This window comes from Glycine max, chromosome 10, assembly GCF_000004515.6.
Source record: "Glycine max cultivar Williams 82 chromosome 10, Glycine_max_v4.0, whole genome shotgun sequence".
Classification (NCBI taxonomy): domain Eukaryota; kingdom Viridiplantae; phylum Streptophyta; class Magnoliopsida; order Fabales; family Fabaceae; genus Glycine; species Glycine max.
In genome coordinates this window covers 7,715,333-7,729,694 of record NC_038246.2, presented here as the reverse complement: position 1 = coordinate 7,729,694, position 14,362 = coordinate 7,715,333, and the positions used below count along the sequence as shown (strand labels likewise).

The following is a 14,362-nucleotide window of genomic DNA, read 5'->3' as shown; positions in this document are numbered from 1 at the left end:
CGATGTTGAAACCGCACTTTCTACATCGCTGGATCTGTAGGAACATCTTTGAAAGTTAGTATTTCAACATCGGTGCTGACGTCAGCATCGATGTTGAATGGGGGTCAACCTGCAATTAAAAATTAGTTATTTTTTAATGTATATTTGAAAATTTGAGTACCCAATGATTGATGACCAAAGTAACAAACAATATTGAATACCCAATGACAGAAAATAAAAAAGGGTCCAAGTATTCTAATGACAAAATAAAAGAATAGTGCATGGTTACATGATAAATTGCTAATTAAGTACAAATAACTAAAATGGAGAAATTTGAGCACCTCTTATGACAGAAAACATATGAAACAAATTCCAGCATGGTATGTCTAACTCACAAAATTCAAAATAATAGAGAAACCATAAGTCATCTTCAAGCCTAAAATAATACTGCTCAGTATTCAGCAGTAAAGCAACAATACTCAATCTGATTTTTCATAAAAGAAGCAGCAAATAGAGAGGCTACAAACATCAAATTGCTAAATGCAAGTACATTAATAATACAGAATACACATAATAATTCTTAAAAAAAATAAAAAGAATACACATTAACAGAAGATAATGGAAAATAAAATATATCCATATGACATAGTCAGGTGTACTTTTATCAAAAAATCCCAAGTCATAGCCTAATTCATTCCAATTCAGCCTAAATTGACATAATTTCACAATAAAAATAGCAGAAGAAATAGGCTAAATTGGTTTCCATGTATCTTATTCTTTGCTAGAAGTGATTGAGTAAAGCATGCTTTGAACTTTTGAAACATTTATTTATTATTGTCTGCAAAATAATTGATGACATGTTCCTTATATACACAGGTCTAATTGTGCAGATGAAATTGTGCACAGGTCTAATTGTGTCTAATTGATGACATGTTCCTTATATATGATTATACTCCACTTATTGATTGCTACAGTGATGAAAAAGAAATTGTACAAAAAAAATCTTGTTAATTAATGATAGAATTCCAGAGCCTCCACTCCTTAGTTCCTGACTCTGTCCACATGATTAATGATTTTACTGATAAAGGGTCTTTGATATCAAATAATTCTCCTTTCCTGCTGCGTGCTCTTCTTTTTATTGTTGAGCTCATTAACAAACTAGAAAGGCTTAAACTTGGTTCACAGATTTCAAAAGTATAATATATGGAGATTCCGATTGAGTAATGATACATGCCTTAACAACTTACAAGGATAACGAGTTTTTATAATAGTATTTTCTAGTATAATTTAATTTTCTTTTTTATCTCTCTATTTTCTAGTATAATTCTATTTTATGTGATGACAATAAGAAGGGGAAAAGAAGGACATTAAAGCAGAAAAGATTGAGAAATAGACTAATTCTATGCAGTGAACATATTCTGATTATTTTGACTAACGGATTGATGAAATCAGTTTGTGTATCTAGAAAAGAAAGGTACAAGTGTACAACTAGTGGCATAGAACATATCAGTATCCAGTCTATTATGCTCAGATATAATATAGCTCAGTTAAAGCTTCTGAATCTTGTACTTGTGGTCTAGCCAATAATAAAATAAGAAAAAAAGGTCCCATGAGTTCTATGAGGAGAGGGGGAGGGGGGCAATGCTTTCCATTTGTATTCATACCCATGTGCATGAACTTAAAAAAAAATCATTTCAGGTAGCTAAGTTTGCCATACAAGCAAGAATCTTGTATTTTTGGAATTGTGAGTATATGCATAAGGTATAGAGAATGTACCTGAAATCCCATAGCTAGTCCTCATTCCATTAGAAAAAACTTAGTTCAATATATCCGTGGGAATATGGCAAGAGTTCCTCCACCTCAATTCTGTTCCGAGAACAGCTCATACTCTTCTTCAGTCTTCCATGACTTGACTTAACCTCAGCCCAAAATATTTACATTGACATAAGTTGACACAATTCATCAAAATCATATCATAGTTGCCTGAATTTAGCATTTATGGGGTTGGGGTGATTCTGCTAAATTCCTATTGCTTTGGTTGGGTGACAGAAGATGATCTTACCAAGCAGGTGTTCGCCTTTTCTCCTTTGGGTGCATATCATCTCCTGCATACCTATCTGAATTAGTTGAATACTTGTATGTTGGAGGGAAATAAACCTTCCCTTCATTCCATCCCACAAATGCACGGCCTCTCTTCTGCTCTATTCTCAACTGCCATGAATGCCAATATAGATAGATATTAACATTGATTGTTTCTGTTTGACAGCAATCCAGTTGAAGTTAAAAGATAGAAAATTAGAAATTAAAAGAAAAGAGTTATATAGGCGTACATGGTCATTCTCCAACAATGCTCTCCAGTTTTGCATCTCAACAAGTGCCTTAGCAAAACGGTAGGAGAGGGCAATCCGATAATTCAAGTCTCCAAGCCATATAATTCGACTAAAATAAATGGATCCAAAATTAGAACATGTAATGCAAAACAGGAAAATGCAAGGAGGGCCTCAAATTACATAAACATGTTAAGAGTATTAGTTATACTAAGATGTATGCAAGTAAATTCATACTCATGCTCGAGGATTGTCTCGGGAGACTTCTCATTGTCAGCATCATGTACACGTAGAAACCTTGTCTTCTTAAGAATCTCCATCACATCAGAATTTCTTCTTAATTCATCACCCTCCTTTTGTCCTGAGGTTAAGTGGCTACAAATGAAGCAAAAGCTTGTTTCATGTAGAGACATGCTAATTGAGATGGATCCCTGAAAATGAAAGCAGAGTAACTCTCTTATGTAAACCAATTTCAAGTAATCAGCAATTCTGCCATGAATATATCAAAGCAAAAGTAAGGGCAATGGTGAGCAATTTAAAATTTACCTTATTTCCAAGATAGCCCATCAATCCTCTGCCAACACAGGATACTTTCATGTTTCGCACATGATCTTTCAATTCACTTCTCACCCATATGGTTAGAAATATTCCTACCATTTGCTTACTTGCAAGAAGGCAGTACCTGGAACGCCCTGGCATTCCATATCCATCTTCAGTAGAGGCAGGTCCACCATAAGACAGTGGTGAGACTGTGCTTGGCGAGTCTCCAAGGCCATTGTCATCATCAGATGAACCCCATCTTGAATAGTCACTGGGTCTGGAGTAGTCACTTGCCCTGGAATAGTCATGAGAAATTGAGATACATATGCATGTGACTGCTGAAAACATGATAATATATTCATCAAAAGGTATTAGATATTAGATATATATTATAACAAGTCTATTCTTTAGAAGAGGCATAAGTGATTACCTCTGGGTCCTTTGAAGAGAATCATACTTTGCCTTTAGCTTTGACACCTCTTGGTACCAGCTCTGATTGCCAAAACAAAAAATTAATAAATATTCACTAACAAGATCAAATTAATTGACTACTGTTATATATAGAGATGTATCATATCATTAAGACTTACATTTATATATATATATATATATATATATATATATATATATATATATATATATATATATATATATATATATATATACTATATTGTTGTAGACAGGGCTATCTTTTTGCATTAATTCTATCTAAGAAAAATAATTCACTACTAACTTGAGTTAGAGAACACAAGCGTACCTGAGTTTCACATTCAACGTGTTCCTCTTGAGGAGTAAAAGAGCTACGATGGTATCGCTTAATAGTTTTGGTAGTCCTGCAAATTAAGGGAAACTGATTGGTCAATATTAGTACAAAGCAAATTACGTAGTTGTGTAAATGTTGACACTTGATGTTTTACATAAGAGATTAAAATGGTAAACATGAACAAGATCCCCACAATCTCAAGTAGTCCATCACTCAACATGAACATGAACTCATCAGCAAACCTCATTAATATACCTATATAGTTTGCTAAAACCCTAAAAAATTACATTACAGCAGTGTATATATATATAATTTCCTGAAAATATGAGACCAAAATTCCTTCTCTTATTCATTTGATTTATGGGGTTATCTCTTTGGCTTATACTACTGTGAAATTATGACTCCAAGCTAAATTCCAATTATCAGACACTTCTATTAATTTTATTATTTGTGTTTTCCATCTATCTTAGCTCCTTAAGATAGAAATTGCTCAAGGCTACAAACTTTCATCTTTCGCCAAAACTTCATAAATAACTATTATATTCAAATAAATTAATATGTGAAGTTATGAAAATGAAATCATATGCAGAATTCTCTCACTGTATTGGTTTCTCTTTAAAGAAAGTCTTCTCATTATAATGTAAAAATTGATGAACAGCATGCCTACATGAACCATGTACTCACACTGCATAGTTGGTAATATGGGGATAGTCTATCTAGTTTTAGCCTTTTTATTTTCTCCTCACTGCCCTTAAATTGTCCAAAGAAATAAGTAATACAATGGGAGATTATCTCCTCAGGCTAAGGATAGAGAAACTGTTATAAATTTTTAATTATATTTTGGCTTACTCAGTAATTTTGGCTTCACATGTTTCCTAAAATGGTGCTGTCTTAGAATTTTAAAATATGAAATTTTATTGTTCCGAATCTGAAAGATAAATACCATACTAGTGGTCATAATGTTGACTGGCAAGCACCATACAAGTTTTGTATTATTTATTCACTTCTCAGATGTGTATTATAGCATTCATTTGCACAATTTCTTGTGCAGGATTTGCTTAATCAAAAGATCACTCCAAATATATATGTCTTTAACAGTCTCATGAATGTGAATTCCCATGATCTTAACTACACGTTAAATCTATATCAAAATATGCAGGTAATCATGCTGCCCTCGAATATCTCGAATATCATTGTCACGTATACACACACACCCAAAGAAAGAAAGGAAAAAATTCGAGAACAAAGATATGCACATGCATATCTTAATAGAGATTATGAAAACTTCATTTGTCCTTACAGTTCCTGTTTTCTCACAATAATTTTTCATGTATTAAATAAACCACATCTAGCAAATTATGTCTATATTATGTTCATTTGGTATCCCTTAAAAAATGAGAAAAGAAAACTAATTAGATTTTCTTCTGCATAACTTCACATATTAATTGACAGCATATGATTTCATTTTCAAAGTAGAGTACGAAGTATGGACAAATAAAGGCTACATGATGGCACGATCAAGCACCTGGAATAAATTTAATCATTTGGCCCTTATAATTTTTGCTGCAAACAGAAACTCATTAAAGTAATTGATAACATAAGCATATGGAGGTCCAGTTTAAAGCAGGACAAGTTTTTGCTATAAAAGGAACAAACATATAACATGTTTCTCTTTTGTTGATTGTGATCTCGTTCCCATCTCAATTCTCACCATTTTTTTTTTTCTGTTTTCTTTCTTTATCTAGTGCCTTCAATTTCAATACCCTCAAGTAGTGACCTCGTTTGTTATTTTACATGCTCATACATTAGATAAAAAAAATGAATCAATTATCATTCTTTAACACATTCTTTAAATCAAATGAATTGATTCCCAGGCTTCCCAGGCTGTAAAAGGAACAAACATATATCATGTTATGAACTAGCATCAGAGTAAGAGTAAATGGACATTTAACTTTGATTATTGGTTATTCAGCAATGAACTAGTAACCACTTCAAAAGTAGAGCCTACCTAGCTTCTTCAACTCTGCTTATTCTTTATACAACTTTGGTTACTGGTTATTCTTTAAAAGATTTACCTCTGCTTTTCTTTGGTTACTGGTTATTCAACACTAATTTAGGCATTACTTTTTTTGCAAAACACTGAACCTTGCTTATTGTATAATAGAAAGCTTAATCAGAATATTATGACTACTTATTCACCTAGGCATAGAAACAGTAAAGCCATAAAAAGCCAAAGAAAAGTATAGCCTTACTTATTCACCTACCTAGCTTCTACTTCTACCAAAGCAATAGTAAAAACACTAACAACATACAAACACTGTATCAGCAAGACCAAGATTGATCAATGAAATACTCAGGGGAGTGAAATACCAACTTACTATTTGGTTGTAAAGGTTTATCTTCACCAGAAAAGTCATTCCCGTGGAATTAGCACTAGCAAACAGTATTTACCTCTGCATCACTTCATTTCTCCTACTTGCCTAAAAATAACACAAAGTAGTTTGTGTTATTTTCACTTCAAAACAGTTCGAATATAAAATAATCAGCTTCACGAACATCCAATTTTCATAATTTCAACAAACATCACACAAAGTACTTTGTTTGCTTGTTTGTCTATTTTGAAAAAAAATAATGAAAAGCGAAAATAGGTAAAACCGTAAAAGAGGGACCAAAAAGAAATCTTACAACAAACCTAATTTGGTCGCGCGAGAGTGGTGAGTCACGACAGGCTACGGGTGCGCCGCCATGGACGGTGGGAGCTGAGTGATGATGCGAACTCGGGAAGGGAGACCTCAGTGACTGAGGAAGGTCTTCAGAGGTTTTTTTTTAGGCTAGATAGGGCGCGCGAGAGTCTTGTTCGAGGCTAGCTATGACTGAGGAAGGTCTTCAGAGGTATAGTGACGAAGGCTAGGATTCGACGCACGTGAGTGTTGCTTGTAGCACGTGAGTATAATGTTGCGCCAACCACGTCGTGCACTCAAACATGAACGTTGTCGAAGATATGATTCATGAATTCAAAGACGGGTTTCTACATCACCGTCTTTGTTTGTTATCTTTATAATTACCGAATTGTCACCGCTTATTATACAACATCGTTTTAGGCGGACCGAAGTTGTTAGTGTGTTGTAAAAACCAAGATTTTAAGTAGTGTTTGTTTAAATTTTGTTGATAAATTGAATTTTAATTAACTATTTTCTTTAATTCTAGAATACTACCGGCTTCTAGCTGGGTTTGTTCATTTTAAATATTTTTTTCTTATTTTTTTATAGTTAAAACACTATATACCAATGCAAGCATTTATTATACTTTTTTAGGGTGTTACACTAGTTAAGATAAATAACAACTAATATACATGCCCAATATTCTAAGTTTGTCTTTTGGCTTAAGAAATATTTAATTTTAATTAAAATATATATTTAAGAGAATTGATAATAACCATAATTCGAGGTAAAGATATATAGTATGATAGTGTGAATTTTTAAATAATAAAATTAAGCATGAGAAGATTGGATCAAAACTAGGAAAAACAATTATTATTAAAATTCTAGCAACATGCACTCTAACACACTTTTTATTGATTGAAATTTATTAAAAATCACAAAAAAAATTATGACAAATAAATATTATTCAATGTGCTTCTCTTATAATTTTGTAATTTTTGATAAATTTTAATTAATAGTAGAGAATGTGTTGGAGAGTGTTGCTATCACTATTTTTTCATGTCGCATTACACTTGCATATGTCTTTCAATACGACATCGAAACAAACAAATTTTATTAATGTAATATAATTAGGAATAAATTTTTCATTGAAAATTAGAAGAACAATTGTTTGCAACAACAACACAAGGTGCTTATTGTAGCCATACTCCTTAACGATGTTATTGTATACAAACACTTGAAGAAAAAAACACAATCCTACTTTTGAATTTTTCAAAATAAATCTTGCTTTAATGCTTGCATCAATTTCAATCTATCTTGAAAAAAGGAGATTTAAGAGAAAGACTTGCAAAACTAAAGGACCCTCAATTTGCCCCTTTGCTATTAGCCTATAAGCTACTTCAGTAAAGTGAGCTCCATCCCAGTTGGTATGTTTTGAAGGGTCAAAGCAAACTGTTGATGTCAAAGTTTGACAAGGTGTATGTAAATCAACATTGTAAGGTTTGCTTGTTCCACAACATGCTATAAAAGTCACATCCTTACCAAAAGAAAAGCCCGCATCATAGATGTACATAAATAAAACATAAGATGAGAACAAATCGTAATAAAATTGCTAATCCAATATAAGAAAATAAAAGCACAACATTTCATATTGTTGTGGTACTTGAAAAAAAAACATTTGGTGTTATTGCAATAATCAAAATAAATTATCTTAACATGGTTGTTTTGTTATCTTAGGGTCTCTATGGCTTGATTCAAGTGCCCATTATAGTACTCGATGAAAGTATTGTAAGCTACTAAGCACCCATATTGATCATAGTCATCTTTGTTACCACTATTCACTATTGTCAAGACACCAAAATTACACCCAATTGGGAAGTTTCCTAGGACAACTACCTCTATAGCTCCTTCTTCTATTAATGTCGGGCAAATAAAAGGAAAGAAACAAAAAATTGAGTTTCTAATTAATCAAATTTTTAATCAAAAGTTGAAGGCAACATTTCAATACTTAAAAGTGATATATGGTGGCCTTGATAATTTCTTCAATAATTGGGGGAACTATTTCACGAAGTTTTGAAATATTCTTATATGAGATAAGTGCATTAGTATCATTTCCACCAATTTCTACGACTAAAAACAATGATTTTTTGAAGTAGTTATCGCACTTTGTCTTAAAAGAGAATAAAAAATGTAAGTTTGAAGCAGAAAAAATTCACATATATATATAAACATTATTAAAGAAAAATTTGTAAAAACCTTCTTTATATTTGCACAGGGAAGGTTTGAGTTTCTTAAACCAACCAAGTTGAACACTTACTGAAATATTCGTTGCTAGTGCCATGCATCTATTTTGTTTGAAATAGTTCATATCAAGTGCACCCACCGGCAAATGCAAAATTTACTCCATGCCTAATGTCTTGGCCTTTGGTGAGATCTAGATAGGCCGACAACATTGGCAACCCATATGCCTCAGCTACAATTGAAAAAACCATAGGTTATTATTTTCTTTGATCAACAATATATTGTGTTTTCTTCCTTCCAAGAAAATTTTAACTAAGCCACCTTAAAATTAAGGGCATATACCTATAAAATTTATGATCAATCGTCCATCCGGCAGACGTCGAGATGAATGTTTGAAGTATGTTGAACCATAAGGACTATTACCATTCTTGAGAATATGGTGATAAGCAGTAGCATTTCCTGTATCACTTATAGAGTCACCAAAATTGAAAATAGCTTCATAGGGAGAGGATTGACATATAACATTTCCAAAAACACCACATGCGAAGGTGACACTAAAGATAATGAAGATCTTCATAACATGCACTTGAATATCAATTGAAACTTACAATAATTTGGTCTGTACATTTTGGAAAATAAAATATTCCATCATTTTTGGAATTGAGAAGCAAAATATTGAATGATTACTAATGGGTGGTAATGACTACTAATGAGTGGTAATGACAACTAAATGCATTCTTGATGGTAGAATGTCTATATATAGCACATGTATTTGATCCCTGAACTTATCTCTTCTAATTTTGTCTGATACACCATCTACAAAGAGACTGAGAGCCACTAGATCGTTGAAGGTTTTTTGATATATATTTATTTTTTCATATCTTATATCCTATTTTGTTTACCTTTACAATATATGGAGTTTTGATTTATTTTATGCATGAATATATCCTGGAAAAAAATTTATTCTATGCATATGTATATGAAATCAAATGCATAATATTATGTTTCAATTATGAAATTATATATGAGAATTTTATTCATCATTATATTATATTTTGATCTTGAAATGCATAATATGATTTATTCTCATATGATTAAGTTTTATATCTAAGTAATCTTTATAATTTTGATTAATTATGGATTAATCACAACATCTATAATTTGATTAAAATTATTTATTTAGTTGTTTGAAAATCATATAAGGAATTAGACATAATATTGTGATTAATTATACTTTATATAATGAATTTTATCCCATAGAAATTTTTATTATATTTGTATAATTAATTGGGATAAAATGACATATTATTTTTCATGGTTTACGCACAAGGATCATGAGGTATGTACAATTTGTCAATTTTATCATAAAGTAAATATTTGTGATAGAAAATTTAATTATTTTCATGTTGTACCCGTAAAGCATAAATTATTCTATCATAAAGTTTAATTGTTTCTTATTGAATTAAAAATTTAGCCCACAAGCAATTTTTATGTCACAAGATTTAATTTTCTAGTATGTTTACATTGGTAAAACATACAATTAAGATTAATATGCCTCAAATTTTGACATAAGCCTTTGGATTTTGGAGCTTCTCAAACTCTTAGTTTTCAAATATTCAATGTGATATTCTCAAACTCAAAGGAGATAACTATAAGATATGAAATGAGAGAATTCTTCTACAATTGGGTGGATGGACATAGACTATGCTATAAGGAAAGACGAACCACCTGTAATCACTGATAAAAGTAGCCCAGCTGCTGTTGCACTATATGAGCAGTGGGAGCGATCCAACTAGCTCAGCGTGATATTCATTAATACCAAAATCTCGGCCGGGATACCTAGTTCTGTTGACCAGCATGAAAAGGTCTGAGACTTGCTTAAGCCCATTGATGACTAGTTCATCACTTCAGATAAGGCTTTAGCAAGCACCCTGATCATGAAGTTCTCCTTTCTCCAATTCACCAATGTGAAAGGTCTGCGTGAGTACATAATGCAAATGCGAGGCATTTCAGCTCAACTTAAGAAACTGGAGGTTGATATGTTTGAGTCCTTCTTGGTGCACTTCATTTTGAACACCCTTCTGCAAGAATATGGGTCGTTTAAGATTTCCTACATATAAGGACAAATGGTCTATCAATGAATTAATCACTATGTGTGTTCAAGAAGAAGAAAGGCTTGTAATGGAGATGGGTGAGAGTGCATTGCTGATAACTTCTTGTGGGAAGAACAAAGCAGCTTAGTCTCAAGCTAATCAGAAGGGGAATGGTAAAATACCACCTCAAGCTGATATTAAGAAGGTGACAAAGTGTTTCTTTTGTAAGAAGAAGGGACACATGAAGAAGGATTGTCCCAGATTCCAAAAATGGCTTGAGAAGAAAGGTAAATCAATCTCATTAGTATGTTATGAATCTAATATGATTAGTGTTAATATTAACACCTAGTGGATTGATTCCGGATCTACTATTCATATTTCAAATTCTTTACAGGGTATGCAAAACCTAAGGAAACCAGTGGGAAGTGAGCAAAGCATTTTATCAAGAAATAAGTTAGGCTCACCTGTGGAGGCTATTGGAACTTGCATTTTAACTTTAAGTAGTGAAATTATTTTGAAATTAGAAATGACCTTTTATGTACCAAGTTTTTCTCGAAACTTGATTTTTGTTTCCAGACTCATACCTTTTGGATATTCCTTTAATTTTAAAGACACATCATTTGAGTTATTTTATAATTTTGAATGTGTTGGGAATGATATCTTGTCTGATGGTCTTTATCTTCTTGGTTTACAAAATTATGTCACTTATAGTTCAATGCATGTTCAAATTGGTATTAAAAGGTGTAATATTAATGATAATTCCTCTATGTTATGGCACCAGAGATTAGGGCATATCTTCATTGAGAGGATTAAAAGGTTAGTGAAAGATGGGGTACTCAATACTCTAGATTTTGCTAACTTTAAGACTTGTGTGGACTGCATTAAGGGTAAGCATACCAACATGTCTAAGAAAGGTGCTAACAGGGGTTCAAGCATATTAGAACTAATTCATACTGATATTTGTTGTCCAGATATGGATGCACGTGGTCATAAATATTTTTATCACCTTTATAGATGATTATTCATGATATATGAATGTTTATTTGCTTTATAACAAAATTTAAGCATTGGATGCCGTCAAAGTCTTTAAGGTTAAAGTTGAGAACCAATGTGGCAAGCAAAAAAAAAATAGTGAGATCAGATAGAGGTGAAGAATATTATGATAGATATACTGAGAATGGACAAGCACTTGGTCCATTTGCAAGGTTTCTTCAAGAACATGGGAGTGTTGCCTAGTACACTATGTCTGGTTCTCCAAATCAGAATGGTGTGATAGAAAGAAGGAATTGAACATTAATGGACATGGTACGGAATATGCTTAACAACTCCAATCTTCCTAAATCCTTGTGGGCTGAAGCACTAAAGACGACAATGTATATATTAAACCGTGTTCCAACCAAGGTTGTCCCAAAGACACCTTTTGAGTTGTTTAAAGGTTAGAAACCGAGTTTGAAACATATGCGCGTTTGTGGTTGTCCATGTGAGGCGAGAATATATAACTCAAAAGAGAAGAATCTTGACCCGAGGACTATTAGTGGGTATTTCATTGGATATGTTAAAAGGTCTAAAGGTTATAAGTTTTACTATCGATATCATACTACTAGGGTTGTGGAATCAATAAATACCAAGTTTCTTGAAAATGACTTGATCAATAGGAGTGATCAATTGAAGGACTTAGGTTCTAAAATTGATTATATAGAGTCTCAACCTTCCACATCAAGTGAAAGATTGGTTGTAATTCATACCCCTCAAGTTCAAAGGGATGATGAACAACACATGACTAGCATTCCACAACCTGTTGTTGATAATCTAGTAGATCAAGTTGATCATCAAATTCCTGAAAATGATGAACAACCAGCTGAACAACATAATCCCAAGAAAATGTTATGCAGCATTAAAGAGGTCTACTAAAGTAAGAAAATCAGCTATTCCTAGTGATTATATTGTATATTTACAAGAATTTGACTATAATATTGGAGCTGAAAATGATCCCGAAACTTTTGATCAAGCCATGAGTTGTATGATGCCATGAAGGATGAGACGAATTCCATGCAGAGTAACAAAGTTTCAAACCTTGTAGAGTTGCCTAATAGGGTAAAGGTCATTGGTTGTAAATGGGTCTTTAAGACCAAAGGGATTCATTAGGCAACATTGAGAGATACAAGGCAAGACTCGTTGCTAAGGGATTTACTCAAAAAGAAGGAATAGACTACACAGAGAATTTTTCTCCTGTATCTAAGAAATATTCTCTTCGTATTATCTTGGTATTAATTGTTCATTTTGACCTTGAGTTGCAACAAATGGATGTGAAAAGATCCTTTTTTAATGGTGATTTAGAGGAGGAGGTTTTTATGAAACAACCTAAAAGATTTTCCTCTAGTAGTGGTGAGCATTTGGTTTGCAAGCTTAATAAATCTATATATGGTTTAAAACAAGCCTCCCGTCAGTGGTACCTTAAGTTTCATGGGATAATTTCTTCATTTGGTTTTCATGAAAACCACATGGATGAATGCATATACCACAAGGTCAATGGGATTGAAATATGTTTTCTTGTTTTATATGTAGATGATATTTTACTTGCAGCCAATGATCGAGGTTTGCTACATGAGGTGAAACAATTTCTCTCTAAGAATTTTGACATGAAGGATATGGGTGATGCATCTTATATCATCGGCATTAAGATTCATAGAGATAGACCTCAAGGTATTTTAGGTCTATCACATGAAACCTATATTAACAAAATTTTAGAGAAATTTTGGATGAAAGATTGTTCACCAAGTGTTGCTCCCATTGTGAAGGGTTATAGGTTTGATTTGAACCAATGCCCAAAGAATGACTTTGAGAGAAAATAGATGAAAAACATTCCTTATGCTTCAATTGTTGGAAGCCTCATGTATGCTCAAGTGTGCACAAGGCCTGACATTGCTTTTGCAATTGGAATGTTAGGAAGATATCAGAGTAATCCAGGTACTGACTACTACAGAGCTACAAAGAAAGTGATGAGGTACCTTCAGCAGACCAAAGATTACATGCTTATGTATAGAAAGACAAACAATCTAGATGTGATTGGTTATTCAGACTCAGACTTTGTTGGTTGTGTTGACTCTCGCAAATCAACATCTGGGTACATTTTCATGATGGATGGTGGAGCTATTTCGTGGAGGAGTGTTAAGAAGACTTTGACTACTACTTCTACCATGGAAGTTGAGTTTGTCTCTTGTTTTGAGGCTATATCACATGGTATATGGCTTAAGAGTTTCATTTATGGGCTGAAGATAGTTGATACTATTTCAAGGCCTTTGAGAATCTTCTGCGATAACTCAGCTGTTGTCTTTATGGCTAAGAATAAGAAAAGTGAAAGTTGAAGTAAGCACATCAACATTAAGTACTTAGCCATTAGAGAAAGAGTAAAAGACAAGAAAGTAGTCATTGAGCATATAGGCACTGAGTTAATGATCGTTGATCCTTTGACTAAGGGCATGCCACCGTTTAAATTCAAGGATCATGTAGAAAGAATGAGACTTGGTTCCACTTTATGATTGTATACATACGGGTTAGAGTTGAAACTTTTATATTGTGATATTTTCTCATATTCAGGTACACATTGATTTATTTGAGAAAAATTATTTTTTGGACCAAGAATAAACATTGGATTTATTCATTAAGTTTTATTACCACTTTAAGTATACTACTTAGGAAATTGAGCATATTGTAATACATGAATGATATTACTCGTTATAAGAGGAACTATCACTATGA

General features: G+C 32.7%; 1 protein-coding gene and 1 pseudogene across 1 annotated transcript; both read right to left on the bottom strand.

The window, feature by feature from the left end:
* Positions 1 to 251: 251 nt before the first annotated feature.
* LOC100797048 (type IV inositol polyphosphate 5-phosphatase 7) lies at positions 252 to 3,856 on the bottom strand. Its single transcript, XM_014762609.3, has 7 exons — positions 3,786 to 3,856; positions 3,604 to 3,679; positions 3,277 to 3,338; positions 2,853 to 3,141; positions 2,544 to 2,737; positions 2,310 to 2,418; positions 252 to 2,190 (listed from the first exon to the last, which is right to left on the bottom strand). Exons 1-7 carry the CDS (start codon positions 3,854 to 3,856, stop codon positions 2,038 to 2,040), a joined length of 954 nt encoding a protein of 317 aa, XP_014618095.2. The 3' UTR covers positions 252 to 2,037.
* A 3,720-nt stretch (positions 3,857 to 7,576) lies between these two features.
* On the bottom strand, positions 7,577 to 9,087 carry LOC100796516 (GDSL esterase/lipase At5g45910-like; annotated as a pseudogene).
* Positions 9,088 to 14,362: the final 5,275 nt, after the last annotated feature.

Excerpts from the sequence above, each read along its gene's own strand:
- LOC100797048 (XM_014762609.3), bottom strand. The coding sequence starts at position 3,856 with ATGAGGTTTGCTGATGAGTTCATGTTCATGTTGAGTGATGGACTACTT. Across the intron at positions 3,680-3,785 it reads ATTGTGGGGATCTTGTTCAT|GACTACCAAAACTATTAAGC; the intron begins GTTTACCATTTT and ends CTTAATTTGCAG. Across the intron at positions 3,339-3,603 it reads ACGTTGAATGTGAAACTCAG|AGCTGGTACCAAGAGGTGTC; the intron begins GTACGCTTGTGT and ends TTTGGCAATCAG.